This window comes from Coffea eugenioides, chromosome 2, assembly GCF_003713205.1.
Source record: "Coffea eugenioides isolate CCC68of chromosome 2, Ceug_1.0, whole genome shotgun sequence".
Classification (NCBI taxonomy): Eukaryota; Viridiplantae; Streptophyta; class Magnoliopsida; order Gentianales; family Rubiaceae; genus Coffea; species Coffea eugenioides.
The window spans coordinates 53,835,115-53,856,015 of record NC_040036.1 but is presented as its reverse complement, the minus strand read 5'-3'; the positions used below and the strand labels follow the sequence as shown (position 1 = coordinate 53,856,015).

Below are 20,901 nucleotides of genomic sequence, written 5' to 3'. Positions count from 1 at the left end.
CACCTTCTCGTTTGAAAAAGTTCAAGGAATGTGCCGAAATTGAAAAAATTGACTGTAAAAGGTTGCTAAATTTAGATGTGGCAACTAGGTGGAACTCAACCTACTTAATGTTAGACAGTGCTCATAGGTTTAAGAGGGCATTTGAGAGGTTTGAGGAGCAAAATCCATATATGCTGCATGAGCTAGAGCACTTGCCAACAAAAGTTGATTAGGAAAAGACGATTCTTAACTATATTTTGGAGAACTTTTATGATCTCACAGTAAAGTTTTCTGGTTCCAAATATGTGACATCTAATAATCTTATCAATGAGCTTAGTCACATTAATGGCATCCTAAAGGAAATGGCAGAAAGTGCTAATCCTGACTTGAGTGGAATGACAAAAACGATGAAAGACAAGTATGATAAGTATTGGGGAAGAGTGGAGAAAATGAACATGTTGATTTTTATTGCTTACATGCTTGATCCTAGAACAAAGTTTGAGTATTTTGAATTCATTGCTTGTAAAATGTATGGTGATACCGAGGGTGCCGTTGTGGCTCGTGTAGCCAAGGATGCAATGTATGAATTGTTTGATAAGTACAAGAGATTCAATACTGATGCTGGATCAACTACTATTTCTCAATCCTCTACTTCTTCACTGTCTAGTGGATCTGAAAATAGCATCTCTTCCTTTGATGGAGAAGTCTCCAAAAAAATAAATAATAAATATAGAATTGAGTTCAAGAAAAGAAAAGTTGAACTTGGAGGAAAGAATGCTAAATCTGAACTTGACAAATATTTGAGTGAGGATTGTGAGGATGAGGATCCCCAGTTCAATATCTTGAATTGGTAGAAAGGTAATAGTCTTCGGTTGCCAATACTTTCGCAAATGGCTCGTGATGTGTTGGCTGTCCCGGTCTCTACCAGTTGCTTCCGAATCTGACTTTAGTACCGGAGGACGTGTTCTTGACCCATTCAGAAGCTCTTTAACTCCAAGAATTGTGCAAGCCTTGATTTCTGCTCAAGACTGGTTGCAGGCATCGGACAAGGAGTTGAATGTAGAAGAAAAATTGGAGGAACTTGAGGAATTTGAATCTGGTAAATTATCTTCTTTCTTATTTACAAACTTGAAATATTTTTTCTATTCATAAATGCAATTGAGTTACTTCATTCTTTTTTCCTTTCTTGAATAATAGGTTTGATCAAAGGAGGTGCAGGCGCCATAATTGTTGATGTTTGAATTCTCTAATGGTGATTTGGAGTACATAAATTGAAGTCTGAGTAGTCAAGCCTATCCCTCAACCCCTCGGAAGTTGCAAATTGAAATGTTGTTTTACATTTATGATTTATTTGAAATACTTGTTGTCTTATTTGTGTGAAATTTGGACTGAAATTGTTGCTTACATTTGTATTATTTGATAATAGTTGTTTTGTATTATTTACTGGAATTGTTTTGTATTTGAAATTTGGACTGGAATGGTTGTATAAGTATTCACTGGAATGATGTTTTGTATTCTCGTATGAAGTGGTAGAGTTCTTGTAAGAAGTCATTAAATTCAAACAGGTTGTTGAACAAGGAAACCAAAAAAAAGGGAACAGGTTTTGAATTCAATTCGGAATCAAATTCGAAATCGGAATAGGCCATTTCGAATTCGAAATCGGTCGGAAAAATTCATGTCAAAATTTCAAAAAATTCTGATTTCAAACTTCCGATTTATCGATTTCGATTTCGATGCACAACCCTAGAGATAGCTTTTGGTCAGCATCAGGGAAAAAGAATTTTCCTCCTCAGAGTTCCTTTGCAAGTATCTGATGATGACAAAAATGGCTTGCCATTTATAAGGACACAATTTCCTGTTCGTGTTTGTTTTGCCTTAACCATCAACAAATATCAAGGCCAGACTTTAGATTATGTTGGAATCTACCTTCGTGAACCGGTTTTTTCTCATGGTCAGCTATATATTGCTCTATCTAGAGTTAAAAACATCTGTAGTGCTTAAAATTCTTATTGTGCCTGGAACTTTTGATGAAATGAAAGTAGATTGCAAGACTAGAAATATTGTCTTTCAAGAAATATTTCAGTTGACTGAACACGAAAACTGAACATTAAAGCTATTTCACCATTAGATTTGTTTACCATGATTATTATTCTTTTTTGTGATAACAATAATAGCACTGTTTATTATGCTAATGCTTCTTACATATTTCTTTTTTTCTGTTCTGTTTAGAATGGATAACCTTTTATCCATTAAAGAAATTGTACCTGATATGCGCAACTGGGCATGCAACATTATTGTTCAAGAAAAACAGCAAGTTACCCAGTCATTGTTCACGCCAACAAAGAAACAAAAGTTTATTTTTGTTGATGCAGAGGCGCACAAGCATAATTTTCCCTTATAAAAATTCTCTTTCATGTTGTATTCGTATTTACATATAACTAACAACCTGATACTTTCTTTTATATAATAAGGATCAAAGGTTGAAGGTATTATTTTCAACTATAACATTCTTAGAATGGGACCAATCTTACAAGTGTACAAGAAATACAAGACATCAAATGTTGTGGTTAGACAGATCGACCCCAAATATCAAACAAGTGAACTAACAATGCAGTAGATGATCACTAGCAAAACTATCATTAAAGAGGTTGCTGATGCTGAAGATATAATGCCTATCAAATTCAATTGCGCTAAATTCATAGACTTGACACAATACATGGATCGCAAGGATAAGTCTGTGGGTATGTACACTATATATTAAACATATGTTATATATCAATACCTTATAATATCTTGTATAAGAACATCTTATTTTGCAGACGTACTCGACATAGTTATTGAAGCATTGGACAAAAGAATTATTACTAAGGATTTTAAAGAATCCGTTGTTCAAAAATTTGTTCTCGTCAATGAGTGAGAATTTTGTTTCTTCTCCCATTTCCAGTTTTCCCTCTCTATTTCTACCTTCTAAATATATCTCATACTTTTTAACTCATAATTGATGTTCTGCTGTTAGATCACAAGCTGTACTACTTTCGATGTGGGATGATTTCATCAAGAATGAACCCCAGCAAATATTGACAAACATGCATACCTATCCTATCGTTATATGCTGTAGGATGAAAGTTACCAATTATAATGGTAACTCTGCATTCTCTTTTTTTGTATTTTGAAATGTCTTTACATGCAAATCTGATACACTAAATTTGTTGATATAATATAGTTGTCTATATACTAGGAGTTGCATTATCCACATGGTTTGATTCTGCAATCCAGGTTGATCCTCCTGTACAGGAAGCAAGAGACTTGAAGAACTGGTGCTGGTTAATTAGATGTATTATACTCAGCAATAGTTAAACTGCAGCCAATTGTTACTTTTACTTTTTCCTTTCACTCTGTTATAAGGCAATGAGAAATGCCAAGCTGCTTGCAACAATTGTCAATGAAAAGAGTTATAGTAAGTATAACCCTGAAATATCGTTCAAAACAGATCAGAAGATTACCTTAATTTCAAATGTCAGTCCATCACAAAAGGTTAAAAAAAAATTTTCCTTCTCTGTCATTAGTCCCTCCATATGAATATTAATGTATAGATTCAATCACTACCATTTATTGTTGTTCTTTAGAGTGCATGGGTGAAGGCAAAGTTCTCTTTTCAATACATATTTCAAAAATATTGGTATATGAGCTACAAAAAATGCTGTCGCGGCATAGCAGTAGCTTACGGAGTTATTTTTATGTCTAATACATGCAAAGAAAAGCATCCTGGTCAGTCTAGGTAGTTGTTTTAAAATTCATTACAATATAAACCTTCTTTCATAATCATTTAAGAATTCCTTTTTTGAAATTATTGACTAAAAATTATGTACATTTATAGGTGTCGGTTTGATCTGGATTTATCTGATGATTCTAGAATTATCACAGCCTCTATCTTTGGAGAACAAGCAGAAAAACTTCTGACATTCACTGCTCTTGAGATAATGGAACATTTTAAGCAGGCTTGTTATCATTAACATAAAAAAAGTGTTAAAATATTATTATTTCATTTTAGTTCTTACCACAAGTCATGCCTAGATTGCAAATACAACATCCGCGTCTTTACTGATTTTTCTATTCCTTTTATTTTTTCATAGAACATTGAACTTCCTCTTGAAACTGTCCACAAGGATCTAGAGTCAAAGTGGTCTCTGGTGCATATAAAACCAGTGCAGACTCAGTTAGATGATGCAAAACAGCGTTATACAGTTATTTACTATTTTGAAATTGTAGATACTACTGATGCTATTCAGCCAACGAGAGAGTCAAAAACTGATTCTTTATTAATCGACCTCCAAGCTGATAGTGGCCAAATGATCACTGCAGGTGTTTCTACTTAATCAGAATTTAACTTCCATTCTTGACACAAATGGCTGACACCTCCTAAAATTCAAACAAACTTTTGCCTCTCTAATTAATTCTTTTACATAGTTAAATAGATATTAATTCAACACAATACAATACAATGTCTATGTAGATAAATTAATGTTCTGCTTTTGTAAACTAAGTTGCTGATGGTACAGGAATTAAAACTGTTGAAGAAAACAAAGCACCTTCAAAGACTCGCATTTGCCTTGCTGGAAAATTTGACTTCGCAGATGAAACAGACAGATGTGTCTCTCAGACTGCAGGCGAAAGTTCCAGGAAGAAGCCAAAAATTAATTAGACTGTTGCCATACCCTTTTGTATTAAAAAAGCTGAGATGCCTAAGTCACCAGTGTGCTGCTACTAATTATTTTTGTAGAGCAGCTTATTCTACTACAAAAACTATGCTGACAATAGCTAATTCAGCAGCTTATTTTTTGGAAAACACTGTGCAATGAACACTGCTTTTGTTCATTTTGTAACTTTTCTGGCTAAACATTTTACAGCCATTTAACCTTGTTCAATTATTTCTTCATTACGTGTCAATCAGATTGAGCTCATTTTGCCATTAAACCAACTGTTCTCACTAACATTTCAATTCCAATCAAGTTTATCATCTTTTATACAATCTTATAATTAAGTCATTTCCTGGATCTCCTTCTACTGATGAATCATATTTACTCTCAACTAATGCACTTCTAAAATAAATATTCACTCAATAGAAAAACCAATCTTATCAATTGCAGCGAATACTCTTGTATACCTGGGGTTACTAATATATATAAACTACTCTTCATTCACTGTACAAGTTATATTAGCTATAAAATTATTAACTATTATTCATTAATGGTATTGATAAGATACCTTTCCTATTGCATTCATTCTTTATATATAGATATCTTTGTTTCTTTGACCCAGCACATGATATGGTAAGCTCGTCCATAACATCACAAAAAGATCTTCTCTATCCGCTGCTTTCATTATATATTGATAACTTTTCAAAGCCAGCTTCACCACCTATTGACATTCATATATTCATCATTTTCCTTTTCCAAGCTATTACTTCGACATTACCTTATCAACAATTTCTCATCACCTAAAGTTAAAACTTTAATGGCAACAGAAAGTGTTATCCCTACAGCTTACTCTCATATGACAAACAATGGTCCCCAAACATATTGCTTTCTTATCAGTTGCAAAGACAGAGGACAGGTAGTATTATTTTTTCTCCAAACACACTACTCCACTATTTTTATTATACAGGTAACATTTACGCATGAGCTTCCTTTTTATACAATGCACAGATTCTACCTATGGAATTTGAAATATTGCTAACACAACACCATCGCAATGCCATCACCTTCAGGCATGGGATCCACTAATGGACTATCACAGTTGCTAATCGCTGTTTTGGAGAAAGTTGGCAACAATATTGAGTTCCAAACGTTACTAAACAGCATGATATGCTGTTACTTCGACACTCTAGAGATCTAATTTTTTATGTTATTCATTTCTGTGAGCTCAAAAAACAAGTCTATCTTCAATGGATAGTTCCTCTGCCAAATCTTTTGCATGAACACAGCATTATAACTTCTCAAGGTATACCTAACCCTCTAATTCTATATTCTTATCCGTATTACTTATTATATGTTATCACATGATTCTTTTTCATCACCAGAAGCTACATTCTCATCAGTTCAATCGCAAACAATTTCCTCATCACTGAAACTAGATTTCTCTCAAGATTTGTGTAATTCAACCTGCTTTTATCAAATCTTTGACTCAGCATATCCACGCAGTTTGGTAATGAATTTATTCCACCTGTTTCTCAAAAAGGTTCATGAACAAAGTTATTTCATACCAGTTAATAACCTAACCATTATTATTTTATTGTTAGAAAATTCCTCGCTTTGTTGATTACTTTTTGAACGGTGACAAAACTCCAGTTATAGTTCTCAAAACTGGACACAACGGTGTTGAAGTTGGCATGAAACACAACCACCTCCAAAGAAACTGGAGAAACTTTGTTTTGCAACATCATCTCCAACATAACGATATCCTTGTGTTCATTCCAGAATCAGAGACAACCTTTACCATATTAATTTTTGATAGTAATGGAGTTGAGAAAATTTTTCCTTGGTACTATACATTTCCATTGTATTTTTGTGCTTAAGTAATCTCAATTAGATATGTAACATTATTTACAAGTTAACGCAGCAGACTTGTTACTTTCATCCATTGTATAATGAGCATTTGTTACCCACAATAGAGATTTGTTTACTCATAAATTTAATTTGCTAATGATTCTCAATATATATCCGTATCTTCCTTATAATCTACTTGACCCTTTCATCCAGTTAAGTATCAAATGTTTTATCATGCTACTGAAAAGCTAAACTACTTTCACCCATTTCTATGAGAAACCACATACGACATCTGTGACAGCTATATAGACTACTTTAAATTTTTGGTCAGGAATATATTCCACTCTTGCAAAAGCCAACAAGATTCTTGACACTGAATTATCTCATCTCAATCAAATCTTCCAGCTGACTCAATACTAATCAAACAAAATTTTCTTTCCCCTACAGATTATTCCTATTCATTCTACTTCATTCTCGCTAATCCACCAGAGCTACATAAAAAATGCAGCTTTAAGCCTTTCTAATCACTATTTTTCCGCAATTATAGATTTTACCTTGTATTCCTTAACTTTTTATCCTCAAACAAAGAATATCCATAACATTCACGGACAACTCAATCATAACACAGCTATCTTGTCCTTCCACTTTAGCTGTAATCGAATCTGTCTCTCTCTAACCATTATTTCTTTTACGATCTAAGTTTACTGTTTCCCTATATAATACACTGGTGCTCTTACCATCTATCTCAGATTTCTCACAGCTTTTTTTTAATATTAACTGCATTATACTTCTTTCTTCAGCATCAAAAATCTGAAGACCTTTTTGAGCTCTCAAATAGGTAAGCATTCTTTGATAGTTAAATTGTTTCCAGGCTCTTTTTTCACACCAATTTAGTTCACCTCTATACAAAAATAAGCAATCGCATTCACAACACATCTGCAAAAAAAAATGGCAAGAAATTAAAAACTATAATTTGCAGCCATGCAAGCGAAAAAACTATTGTTGCCAATATGGATACAACTATCCAGAAATACCTATTTATGAATACCAAAAAGCCTCTCTAGTTTATGAATACCAAAAAACCTCTCCAGTTTATAAACATCTTTCCACCATCTTCTTCTTTACTTCTAAAATTTTTCTAATTACTTCTTATACCACTCTTCAAGTTATTGAAGCAACTCATGTAAATAGCTCAAATCTTCAACAATGTTATCGAACCTTTCTGCTAGCCGACACGCAGGTACTATGTATCTCGTTCTTCATTTTTCCTTCTCATCATCAAACACAAATCTGATGTAGCCTAATAATAATTAATGACAGGGTACTAAAGTCAAAATGCATGTTACAGAAGACATGTTTGATCTGACACCTGGATTGCTTGTACCATTTAAAAAATATTACATTTCCAAAGCATCTGTTTGTCATCAAAATGCACATGCTTCCATCGCCGAATATCCATTTTACTGGATTGCTGCTGAAGATACCTTTATTCAGGAGATTCAAGAACATAATCCACCTTTTCTTCCTTTTCACTTTCAACTGTACCCATTCACTATGTTGGATGTAATTGCTGACACTAATCAGCTTATAAGTACGTTTATACTTATCCTATACAACATTTTTTAAACTTCCCGCAAATAGCTTGAATGTTGATATTCTTTCTTAATTTGGACAATCTTAGATGTCATGGGCTATATTACATGCTTTACCTGCCAAGACTATCACTCTTCATGGAAAAACGTCTATTGCTCGAGACTATGTGATTGTCAATCAAGAGTAACCATCTTAATTATTAACCTCATTCACTTTAGCATTCTTTACACACACAACTAAACTTCTAATAGAAGCATTTATTCTTCCTTTGTTCTTAGCATGAAACCATTGATCTTAACTTTATGGAATGAGTTTGAAGACAATGACGGTCCTGCCATTGCGACTGCTTAACAATACTTTCCAATCATCATTGCCACAAGAGTACAAGTCACGACACAAAATTGTAGCCAAACACTATTACTTATTATCTAGAACACATAAACATATTTATTAGAAGACAGACTCTTTCATTCTTTTCATACATAACATTATCTTTTTTTTTCTCCTTAAAACTAGATCTTAGTCTTTCAACTCAAGATTCATCTGTTATTTTGACAAGTTCAATTGTGCAACAGGCAATAGACCTACATCATTGGTAAGAATTTTTTTTATTACTCTATGTAACATCATCCTTCTTCCTCCTATTCATGACTTCTCTATTTTTTTTTAGGTATCATAACAATGCAATTCAACTAGCACAAATGGTCCATGAACACAGTTATAGTAATCCACGAATCCTTCTTCCTCCTGTTCATGACAATCGATCCTTGATATAGCCACTCTACTTCATTCAGTAAAACTCTAACTCTACAACTTAACTACACAAATAAACCTCTTTATATTTACTAAATACTCTTTTCTAACTTGTTCTTTTATTGCTTTTATTTTATAGAAACCAAAAACTGCATGGATTAGAGATGTTATAGAACTCCCTGTAAACCTCAAAAACTCACCTATATAGCTTGTCCAAATTGTAATCATCCAAACAATTCTATAGAAGAATGAAAAATTATCTGCACCTACCGTCAATCCAATGTCAATCTCCAACCTAGGTACTTATAAATAACATATTGTGTTTACTAATTCCATATATATTTCCTTACTAATTCAGGAGCTTGCATTTCAATTTTGATAATGGATTCAACCGGAACCTTGTGTGCAACTGCTATGTCATCTGAAGTTGAGAGACTAACTCAGTTTTCAACCGCTGAGCTCTACTATTTATATACAGAGGTAATAATCATTTCTTTTTATGTAACAACTGTTTCCTTTAGTTTTTCAACAACTTATGTTACTTTCTTTCTCTGTCTCTGCTAGAATATATATTTAACTCAGCATCTCATAACTGCTCTGCATGGAAGGATGATTACATGTTACATCAAGCCTTTTCCTTCCACATTTAGGCTTATCAGATATGCAACTCACGAAATAATCACTTCCTATACTATGGATGAAGCTCTCAACATTCACAACCTCAACATCAACAATCTCAACATTAATGACTAGCACTATATTTATTATTTTTTTAAACTTGCACTTTGCTACAACTGTTATGTCCTTTAATAGAAGTTATGTCTTTTATTATAATAGATTATAACGTCCTTTCTTATAATTTTTAGTTTCATTTTTTCCCATTTTCTCCATTTTTGTTAGGTTAATCACCAAAATTGGGCATACCAGCCTTTGTATTCTACACTGCGCATATGCATAGTTAACCCCTCCTAGTGATAATAAAAAAGGATAAAAGAAGCATGAAGCACTTGAATTCTAAAAGTAGGTAATTTGCGATTTGTCTTTTCTATTTTGTTGCCTTTGGTTTTTTGCAATTGGGGTATGAGAGTGGTTAAGCTAATTTTAATTTTTTTTTTGTTGACAAGGAGACCTACAATCGTTATCTAAGAGTGCGTATTAGGTAAATTCCACCCCGTGTAATAGCACGGCAACCACACGGAGGGGTAAGACGCACTAGACAAGCCCTGTGCGACGGGCAGATGTCCCCAGAGAGGTTCGAACCCTGTCAACCACACGGAGGGATAAGACGTATTAGGCAAACCCTGTGCGATGGGCAGATGTCCCAGGAGAGGTTCGAATCCGGATTGGTAGGAAGGTATGACACCAATTTTACCATCTCGACCAATTTAAGGGACACTAATTTTTAAAGTTGTGGCTCAAATTGTAGATATTTTAATTTTAAATTAAGTTGTGGCTCACAATTTTAATTTTAAAGGTGTGGCTCAATTATTTAATTTTAAATTATGACTCAAGTTGTAGATATTTACGAAGTCAACTTATAGAATATACCAAGTTGAATTTCCCATATCGTTGGTTATTCTTCATAAAAAAAGGTAATTTTTGGTAACTTTTTTTTTGGTAACTTTTGTTTCCGTTTCCGTTTCTGATACGAAATATGGGCCGCTTATGGGCCATGTTTTGGGCTGCAAGAGATTGAATCTTTTAGTAATAGTTAGTAGTTTATTTTCTAGATTTCTATTTTATTTGCTAGGAATAAATTCGGTCCAAGACCTCATGTTGAGTTGGATCCGATTTATAGAGTCTAGACTCACTATAACTTAAGTTGGTTAATTAGCTTTTATTGGGTTATGTTGGGCCAGCTTAAAGCCTTCATTGGATCAATTATAAGCTGACCATTAGATAGTGGATTTGAGTAGTGGAATCGGGCCAAAGGCCTAGCCTAGCCGAGTTAGGGTTTTGTCTTGTAAGGCTATATATAGCCTAGGTTTTCATTCATTAGGGAAAGAATTCAGATTTTATGAAATATATGTGAGTTATTTCACTCTCTCTTGCCTCAAGAGAATTTCCTTTGAATACTTGAGAATTAATCTCAAGCTGTTCATTGAACTTATCAATCAAGTAGTCTCCTTGATTGTGGCGTTCTTCTATCCATACTTTTGGTTCACTAAATTTGCTAGTCGTGGGTTAAGGAATCTCCTTAGTTCGTGGCTCGTGATTCTAGAAGGGTCAAAGTTCCGCCAATCATCCCAACTTGGTGTTCGTCTAGATCCGTCTCACATCAGTTGGTATTCAGAGCTAGTCGACGACATCAAGTATATCCCGTTGAGTTTGTTCGTAAGCTTTCTAGTCAATTTTATTTTGCAAATCTGGTCGTGTCTCCTTTGTGTCAAGTCCGATTGTTATTACAAAAAAAAAAAAAAAAAAAAGGTACTGTAGCATCGTACTGTTCATCGCTACTGTAGCGATACTGTTCACCGTGCCGCACTGTAGCGATACTGTTCACCGCTACTGTAGCGCCACTGTTCATCCCGAAAAAAAAAAAACTTTTGTTCATAACTTGTGTTTCTTTTCTTATTTTGGTGTCTTGTTATATTGTTCTTGAAGTTTTGTGTTGGTTTAGAGTAAAAAAAAAAAAAAAATCCAACCACTAGGGTTTCCTTGGGCGCAAGTTTCTTGCCAAATCTGTCCAAACTTTAGTTTATTCCACCAAGTTGTTTTAATTAATTTCCTAAACTGATTTTGTGGTTGAACTTGTTTGGGGTTGGAATCTTGGAGAGGGACTACCATAATCTAGGGTTTCTTGAGTTTCTTGAAACTAATCTTGAAGTCTTGAAACTTTGATACATGTCTTGATAATTATTGGAGGATTGAAGGAGAACATTGGATTGACATTAAATTCTGGAATTCTACCCAAAAAAAAAACAGCCGAGTAATTGTGTGTTCTTAGAGTCAAAAAAAAAAAACAAATAGAAAAAGGAAAAGAGAAAAGGCATTCGGGTAGCAAACAACAAAGAAGGAAGCCGCACTTTTATTTGCCAAACTCTGTCTTGTTGCACTTGTTCCAACAAACCAGAAAATTACATCAAGAAAAGACTACTCAAAAGTTTTGACCAACCTCCTCTTGAAAATCTTGCACACCTTGAGCCTTGATCACTTGTATCACCCGTTGAGTTTTTTGAGGATCTTGACCATCTTGATTCTTGAAGATTTGCACCTCCCTACGTATAAACAGTTTCTTGTACGTCCTTGCATCCATACGGGGCTTTCTTGGCTTAGGAGTAAACCTCTTGGGAGTTTCTTGAGCAGGCCGCTTGGGGTATTCTTGGGTTACGTTGCTTGTGTCATCTTGTGAAGCCATTGTTTAGCACCAAGCGTCAAAACTGTCCTTGTGTGGAGCAAAGAGGGGAGGGCCGAATTGTTGTTCTTGAGGGAGAGTAAGGGACGAAAATTTTGAGGGGATTTAAGAAGAGGCAATTCTGGAAAATTTTGGGGTTAGGAAGCTACCAAATCTGGTAAAATTTTTAGGAAATTCCAGCCGACTTTGAGGGGAATTTAAAAAGACAAGAAATCTGGAATTTTTTTCGTGGAAGCTATTCTGATTTGATAAGGTAACAAATCTGGAAATTTTCAGCGGTTAGGAAGCTACCAAATTCTGTTTTGCAGCCGACTTTGGAAGGTTTAAAAGGAGCAGAAATCTGGAAATTTTTTTAGCTACCAAATTCAGATTTGTTATAGCCGACTTTAGGAAGGTTTTTGGAGAGGGAATCTGGAAAAATTTTGGTAATAATTCTGTTTGGTTAGCCGACTTTAAGGAAATTTCCAAATAAGTCCAACACCTAACTTGTTTCCAAAAATCAATTGGGCAATTAAGTAAAGCACTTGGGAACTCCATCATCGTACTTGGACTTTCTTTTTTCTTTGTACATCAATTTTTTCCTCTTCCATTCCTTATTCATTACTTGAGCTTTCCATTTCTACTTTTTGTTTCCTTGTTCCTTTGATACAATTGGGAGCTATATTGATTAAAGTTTGATTGAACTTCCTTGAGAAAATTTCTGATTTCTTCAAAGGAAACAAACAAGTGGTTTGAGAAGTGAATTGGTGAGAGCATTAGAGTGCCATACACACTTGAGTGAAAACACGAGAGGAGTGAAACACGTAATGGAGCGAGTGAGGACTGTTCTACTAATTTTTGTTGAGTTTTGCAGGTAATAAAAGTATGAGACAAACGAATGCTCAATTGGAGCTTCACCATCTTGTGCCTAAAGGAGTAAATACTGTGGCATTGCGTGAGATAACTGAGCAATTGGAAATCATCAAAGCTCAAAAAAATGATTGGTTTTATACACGTTGCCATATCAAGGATAAAGTTTGCAGCTTAGCCATTGATAAGGGTTGTGAAGTTAATCTCGCAAGTACTGTCTTGGTTGAGAAATTGAATCTTCCAACCATTGATCATCTTCGCCCTTACAAGTTGCAAAGTGATAGTGGTGATATTTGGATTACCAAGCACACACTTGTTCCTTTTCGTATTGGTCAATACGTGGATGAGGTGTTGTGTGATGTGGTTCCCATTCAAGTGACGCATGTGCTGTTGGGACAATGGTGGATGTTTAATCGAGAAGTCAAATATGATGGATATACTAATAAGTATTCCTTCACATTTAATGGCCGTCGTACCAAGCTTGTGTCGCTTAACTCTAAGCAACTTTGTATTGATCTAGCATACATGAAGAGTGAGCATGAGCGTTATAGTATGAAGAAAGAGCTGGAGGAGAGAATTGTGACTGAAGAGGTAAAATTCGAGGGAGTTGAAAATGAGAAAGAGGTTGAGAATAATGAGGGGAAAAAGTCAGCTACTGAGCATGAAAAAAAGATTAAAAATTCTAAGAGTAAGCTGATTGTGAGAAAGGATGTGAGATCATATGTTTTTTCTAACGATCTTGACTCTACTTTGTTTAGTGTTTCTACTTTTATGCAGGTTAAGCAAGGAAAAAATTGAGTTGATCTTGGCATGTTCTATGCCTAAATCCATTGGTGAATATCAAACTTTTCATGGAGTTTGCACCTTAAGTGTTGTCTCTCTTTGTCATCCACTGATGTTCAACGTCAACCATGAGCCTGATTTGCTTGTTGGGAGGAATAATGAAGTTTCAAAGGGAGTTTCTACACTTGAAACTTGTTATACATTTCCTTCTTATTTTGTTGGTGACAATCCTTTCCTCATTGCTCCAAATTCTGATTCCTTACAACCTGATTTTATTCTTCAATTTGAAGGTTCAGAAGCTGCCTATCTCGATCTTACTCCATTTGTGCAAGATAGGCCATACCAACAACAACTTGCAATGAATTTTGTAACTTTGCAAAATCATGTCCGGGACTTTTCTAACCTGATTGAGCATCACTATGAAGATCCTTATCTTATGAATGTGAATGGTAAGCTATCAAGTGATTTTATACCTACAAATGCTAATCGTGTGATTTATTGTGTAGGTCCAAATTCGACCATTCATGACACAGGACTGATTAGAGAGCTTTGGAGTGGTTGGAGTCAAGCCTTGAGTTTTCCATGGCAGATTGTGAGCATTTTCAAGCTGACCAAGAGACATGTGCACCGAATTACAATAATCATGACGTATGCAAGTATCATCCATTCTAAGAGAGCCAATATGTGGAGATTTGAAGTTTCATACTGCCAACTCTTGTAGTACCATTCATTTCCAAACACGATTTGAGGACAAATCTTTTTTTAAGAGGAGGGGAATGATACGAAATATGGGCCGCTTATGGGCCATGTTTTGGGCTGCAAGAGATTGAATTTTTTAGTAATAGTTAGTAGTTTATTTTCTAGATTTCTATTTTATTTGCTATGAATAAATTCGGTCCAAGACCTCATGTTGAGTTGGATCCGATTTATAGAGTCTAGGCTCACTATAACTTAAGTTGGTTAATTAGCTTTTATTGGGTTATGTTGGGCCAGCTTAAAGCCTTCATTGGATCAATTATAAGCTGACCATTAGATAGTGGATTTGAGTAGTGGAATCGGGCCAAAGGCCTAGCCTAGCCGAGTTAGGGTTTTGTCTTGTAAGGCTATATATAGCCTAGGTTTTCATTCATTAGGGGAAGAATTCAGATTTTATAAAACATATGTGAGTTTATTCACTCTCTCTTGTCTCAAGAGAATTTCCTTTGAATACTTGAGAATTAATCTCAAGTTGTTCAACGAACTTATCAATCAAGTAGTCTCCTTGATTGTGGCGTTCTTCTATCTATACTTTTGGTTCACTAAAGTGGCTAGTCGTGGGTTAAGGAATCTCCTTAGTTCGTGGCTCGTGATTCTAGAAGGGTCAAAGTTCCGCAAAACATCCCAACTTGGTGTTCGTCTAGATCCGTCTCACGTCACGAACCAAAACCCTAGGAATGAAGGGGGTGACCAAGTGGATTCGGCCCTTAACCGCATAACTGATGTTCTTGAGCGTCTAGTTGAGCGCCAAGGCCCTAAGCTGGTCAACCCACCTAGAAACCAAGAGAGGGGTGAGGATAGAGTCCTAGAGCATTTCCTGAAGTTCGCTCCACCTAGATTTCATGGAGGATTTGATCCTGAAGCGGCAGAAAATTGGTTTAAAAGGATGGTAGAGATCTTTGACGCCCTAGATTATGCCGGGGAGAGGCAAGTGAACTTTGCCGTCTTCCAGTTCGAGGGAGCGGCGCGCTTATGGTGGAATGTTGTTAGGGCCAAATGGGAGAGAGAACAAACCCCCTGGACTTGAGCAAACTTTGAGAAGGAGTTTAATACCAAGTTACTTCCACCTATGATACAAGAAAAGAAGGAGGACGACTTTATTAAGTTGAAACAAGGGTTGCTAAGTGTAACCAAGTACGAGGAACGGTTTACCAAACTTTTCAAATTTGTCCCTGAGCTAGTGGTCACGGAGCACAAAAGGATAAGGAAATTTATTCAAGAGTTAAATGTGGAAATCCAAGAGTCCCTAGCAGCTTCCCAGATTACCACTTTCACAGATGTCTTGGATAAGGCACAGAGGGTAGAGAATGCTAAGTCCCAATCCAAAACCTTTCATGCTAGAAAGAGGGGTAACCTAAGCAATGCCCCTGGACTGTCCGAAAAGTTTACCCAACCCTTTAAGATGAGAAGAGAGGCTAGAGGAGTGAGGATGTCTGGAAAATCAGGAGGAACTCCATCAAGAGGAGCCCGCTAAAAGGGAATCAGAGTGGGCGAAATCAGCAAAAATGAAATTCTCAAGCTGATCAGACCGTGACTCCTCGTGTGACTTGTGGATAGTGTGGCAAGTCTGACCACACTGAAATCGAGTGCTAGAGAAAGCAAGGAAAGTGTCTGCTCTGCGGTAGTGCTGAGCATCATATCTCAAGTTATCCTAATGCCTCTAAGGAAGGAGGGAATACCCAGCAACCTGCTAGATTCGCTTTAAAGCAGTCGAGTACCGGAGGGAGTCGACTAAAAGTGGCAGATAGGGTTTATGCCTTAGACAATCAGCAAATCCCTAACCCAACCGAAGTGGTGGAAGGTACGATCCCTATTTTTTATCGTCTAGCTAGGGTTTTAATTGATCCCGGTGCAACCTATTCATTTATAGATCCTAATTTTATGAAGGGTATAGATGTAAAGTGTGATTTCTTACCTTTTGATTTGGAAGCTAAGACTCCTACAAGGGACCAGTGCCTAATTGCTAATAAAATTTATAGAAATTTGTGAGATTTGAGTTGGTGAGAGGAAATTGTTAGCAGACTTAGTAAACCTAGCAATTAAGGAATATGATGTTATACTTGGAATGGATTGGTTGGATCGATACCATACTCAATTGGATTGTAAGATGAAATTAGTAGAATTGCGCATCCCGGGGGAAGCAACTTTGAAATTAGATGTGATGGGTAGACTAGCATCGTCTGCTTTAATTTCGAGGAATTGAACTAGGAAATTGTTGAGTAGTAGGGCTAAAGAATATCTAGCCTTTCTTATAAATACACTTAGGGATAAGGTGAAGTTGGAAAACATGCCAATAGTGAAGGAATTTTTTGATGTCTTTCCCGAGGAATTAGAGATGTTGCCTCCAGAGAGAGAAATAGTGTTTAAGATTGATGTAGCTCCGGAGATGACACCTATATCTAAGATGCCTTACAGGATGACTCCAGTCGAATTAAAAGAATTGAAGTTGCAATTGCAAGATTTATTAGAAAGAGGTTTTATTAGAGAAAGTGATTCACCGTGGGGAGCTCTAGTGCTCTTTGTTAAGAAGAAAGATGGAAACTTAAGGCTGTGCATAGACTATCAAGGTTTGAATGATGTGACCATTAAGAACAAATACCCTTTGCCTCACATAGATGAGTTATTTGATCAACTACAAGGGACCGTGATATTTTTCAAGTTGGATTTGAGGCAGGGTTATTACCAGTTGAGGATCCTAAAAGTGGATGTAACTAAGACCGCTTTCAATTCGAGATATGTGCACTTTGAATTTGCAGTTATGCCTTTTGGGTTAACTAATGTGCTAGAAGCATTAATGGACTTGATGAATCGGGTCTTTAAGCCATATTTGGATCAATTTGTGGTGATATTCATTGATGACATATTGTTGTACTCTAAATTTCGAGAAGATCATGAACGACACCTGAAGATAGTCTTGCAAACCTTGATAGAGCACCAACTTTTTGCTAAATTCAATAAGTGTGAGTTTTGATTGGAAGAAATAACCTTTCTAGGGCATATAATCTCTAAGGAAGGGATTACTGTAGATCCAGTTAAGGTAGAAGCCGTTTCTAAGTAGAAACGATCAGAAAATTCTACTGAAATTCGGAGTTTTTTAGGATTAGCGGGGTATTACCGCCGGTTTATCAAGGATTTTCTTAAGATCGCGAAACTCCAACCAGAGTTGACTAAGAAGTATGGCAAGTTCATATGGGATTCTAAATGCGAGAAAGGGTTCCAGAAGTTGAAGAAGTGTTTGACTGAGGCACCTGTATTAGCATTGCTGACTGGAGGAAATGGTTTTGTGGTTTATACAGATGCTTCAAAGGATGGTTTAGAATGTGTGTTAATGCAAAACGGAAAAGTAATTGCGTATGCCTCTCGTAAGTTGAAACCTCATGAGCAGAATTACCCGACCCATGACTTGGATTTAGCGGCAGTGGTGTTTGCCTTGAAAAAGTGGATACATTATCTGTATGGAGTGACTTTCGAGGTTTTCACTGATCATAAGAGTTTTAAGTATTTATTTTTCCAGAAGGAGTTGAATTTGAGGCAACGTAGATGGGTGAAATTTTTGGAAGATTATGGCTGTACGCTTAACTACCACCCTCGTAAAGATAATGTAGTAGCAGATGCTCTAAGTCGAAAAGTACAAGTGGCCACCTTAATGGTGAGAGAATGGCACATACTAGAGAAAGTTAGTGTTTGGAACCCGCGTCTTGAGCCATAGAGGGTAGTTTTTGGGAATATCACTGTGAAGTCTACCTTGTTGGATCGAATTAAAGAAACTCAAAAAGGAGACTCTGAAGTGTAAAAATGGATTGAGAAAGTTCAAAAAGGGGAAAAGTTCGATTTCAATTTGGGGACCGATGGAGTGTTAAAATTTAGAAATTGTCTAGTGGTGCCAAAAGATGAAGAACTAAAGAAGGAAATTTTGGACGAAACTCACCGTTCCAAGTATACGGTACACCCTGAGGGTAATAAGATGTATCAGGACTTGAAGAGTCTCTATTGGTGGGAGAATATGAAAAGAGAAATTGCCCAATTTGTTCGGACCTGTCTCACTTGCCAACAAATTAAGACCAAACACCAGAAGTCGTCTGGATTATTACAGCCGTTGGAGATACCTGAGTGAAAGTGGGAGAATATCACTATGGATTTCGTATCAGGGCTACCAAGGATTCAGGGAGGGCATGACGCTATTTGGGTAATAGTGGATCGGTTGACCAAGTCTGCTCACTTTTTTTCGATTAGTATGAAGTACTTCTTGGAAAAATTGGCTAAGTTGTACTTAGACGAAATTATAAGGTTGCATGGGATACCGGTGAGTATAATATCAGATCGGGACCTTAGGTTTGTGTCTCAATTTTGGCCAAAAATGCAAGAAAGCCTAGGAACTAAACTGAATTTTAGTACCACCTACCACCCGCAGACCAATGTACAATCAGAAAGGACAATCGAAACCCTAGAGGACATGTTAAAGTCTTGTACTTTGGATTTTGGAGAAAATTGAAGTCAGTACCTTATGTTGGTGGAATTTGCTTATAACAACAGTTTTCACTCCTCAATACAAATGGCTCCTTACGAAGCCCTTTATGGTCGAAAGTGTCGGTCTCCAATTCATTGGGACGAAATTGGAAAAAAGAAAATTTTGGACCCGACTACCGTGCCTTGTATTGAAGAAACCTTTGAGAATGTGAAGTTGATACGTCAAAGGATCTGAAAGACTCAAAGCCGCTAAAAGAACTATGCAGATAATAGGAGAAGAGATTTGGAATTTGAGGTTGGAGATAAAGTGTTCCTTAAGATTACACATTTGAAAGGAAGTCTAATGGTGGGAAAAGGAAAGAAGTTGCAACCGAGATTTATAGGGCCCTATAAGGTTATCCAGTGCGTAGGGAACGTGGCTTACAAGTTGGAATTACCCTTGAACTTATCCAGAATTCATGATATCTTCCATATCTCCATACTTAAGAAATATCATCCCTACTCGTCCCATATGTTACGACCAAAAGAAGTGAAAATTGATGAGAATTTGTCTTATAAGGAGAAGCCGGTAAAACTCTTAGATCGAAAAGTGAAGGAGTTAAGACACAAGCAAATCCCTCTAGTGAAAGTCTTATGGAGAAATCATGAAATCGATGAAGCAATTAGGGAAGTGGAAGATGTGAGCACCCGAAATTTTCTTTTACTGGCTTATCTATCTAATTATTTATTTATACATTTGCTCCAATTAATTTATTTCATTCACTTTAATTGCCTCATTTTATATTTTTAACATATTTGCCCTTAAACTTAATTTTTCTGTCGCCCGATTAGTGAAAATTAGAGAAACACGTTTTTCGAAATAATATTTGGTCTGAAAGTGCAGTGGTCTTAGAGAGTTAAGGATGATTAATGGTAGACTAAGAAAAGTTAATTGAGGGATTAGAGGTGAGTAAGTTGAATTAAACTCAATTAGGAGCACTAATAGACCACTATTTAATTGTTGACTTTTGCACCTCAAAAGTAACTTTATGTCACTTCCTTCTTCCATCAAATCACTTCACAAAAATCACACAAAACCTCTCTCTTCTTCCCTCTCTTGGCCGAAGCTCTCTTCCTCCATTTAGCCAAGAAAATTTCTTCTTTTCCTCTCAATTTTGCTCCTCAATTGTGCACCCAACTTTGCTCACCTCTTGGATCATTTTCAAACTTGGTAGAAGACTTGGTGGAGTGAAGATTCTTGGAGGTTTAGTACTTGGTTTCTTGAAATTTTGCTTGCTATCTTTGGAAGAAGGTAAACCCTTCAAAGCTCCAACCTTTCTTTCATCTTTTAATTAGTTTTTAGTTAGATAAACTTTGGGTTGTTGATGGGTTCCATAAACGTTGACATTAGGTAGCATGCCTTGAGGATATTTTGCTCTCTTGACTTGCTCTTAGGAAGATGCCTTGAGGAAGATCATTAGGTAGTGGCCCTGAGGAATTCTTGGTGGTTGGTTGTTGTTTTGTTGAATTCTAACTTGATTTTGTTTTGAGAGTTTGGGAGGAAAAATTTAGAGAGAAAAAAGAAGCAATGCTGTCCGATTTTTGCTAGAGTGGTTTCTTGTCTTAATTTCGAAATTTTTGGTTAAAATTGATGCAAAAATGCTTGCTACATGTTGGGTTATGTGTGTGTAAATTATCTTCCAAAAATCACTTCATTTGAATAAGTTAAAGTTAAGTTTAAAGGAGAGAAACAAACCTGGAAATTTCTAATCAGGGCAGCCGACCAGTGTGCACTAAACAGCACGTAAATTTTCGTACAGGAGTCGAAATCAAGTGCCGTTT

The 20,901-nt window shown here is 36.0% G+C and overlaps 1 protein-coding gene across 1 annotated transcript; it reads left to right on the top strand.

The window, feature by feature from the left end:
* The first annotated feature begins 341 nt into the window (after window positions 1-341).
* LOC113759892 lies at window positions 342-1,220 on the top strand. The gene is made up of 3 exons (XM_027302470.1): window positions 342-683; window positions 1,018-1,078; window positions 1,177-1,220. Exons 1-3 carry the CDS (start codon window positions 342-344, stop codon window positions 1,218-1,220), a joined length of 447 nt encoding a protein of 148 aa, XP_027158271.1.
* Window positions 1,221-20,901: the final 19,681 nt, after the last annotated feature.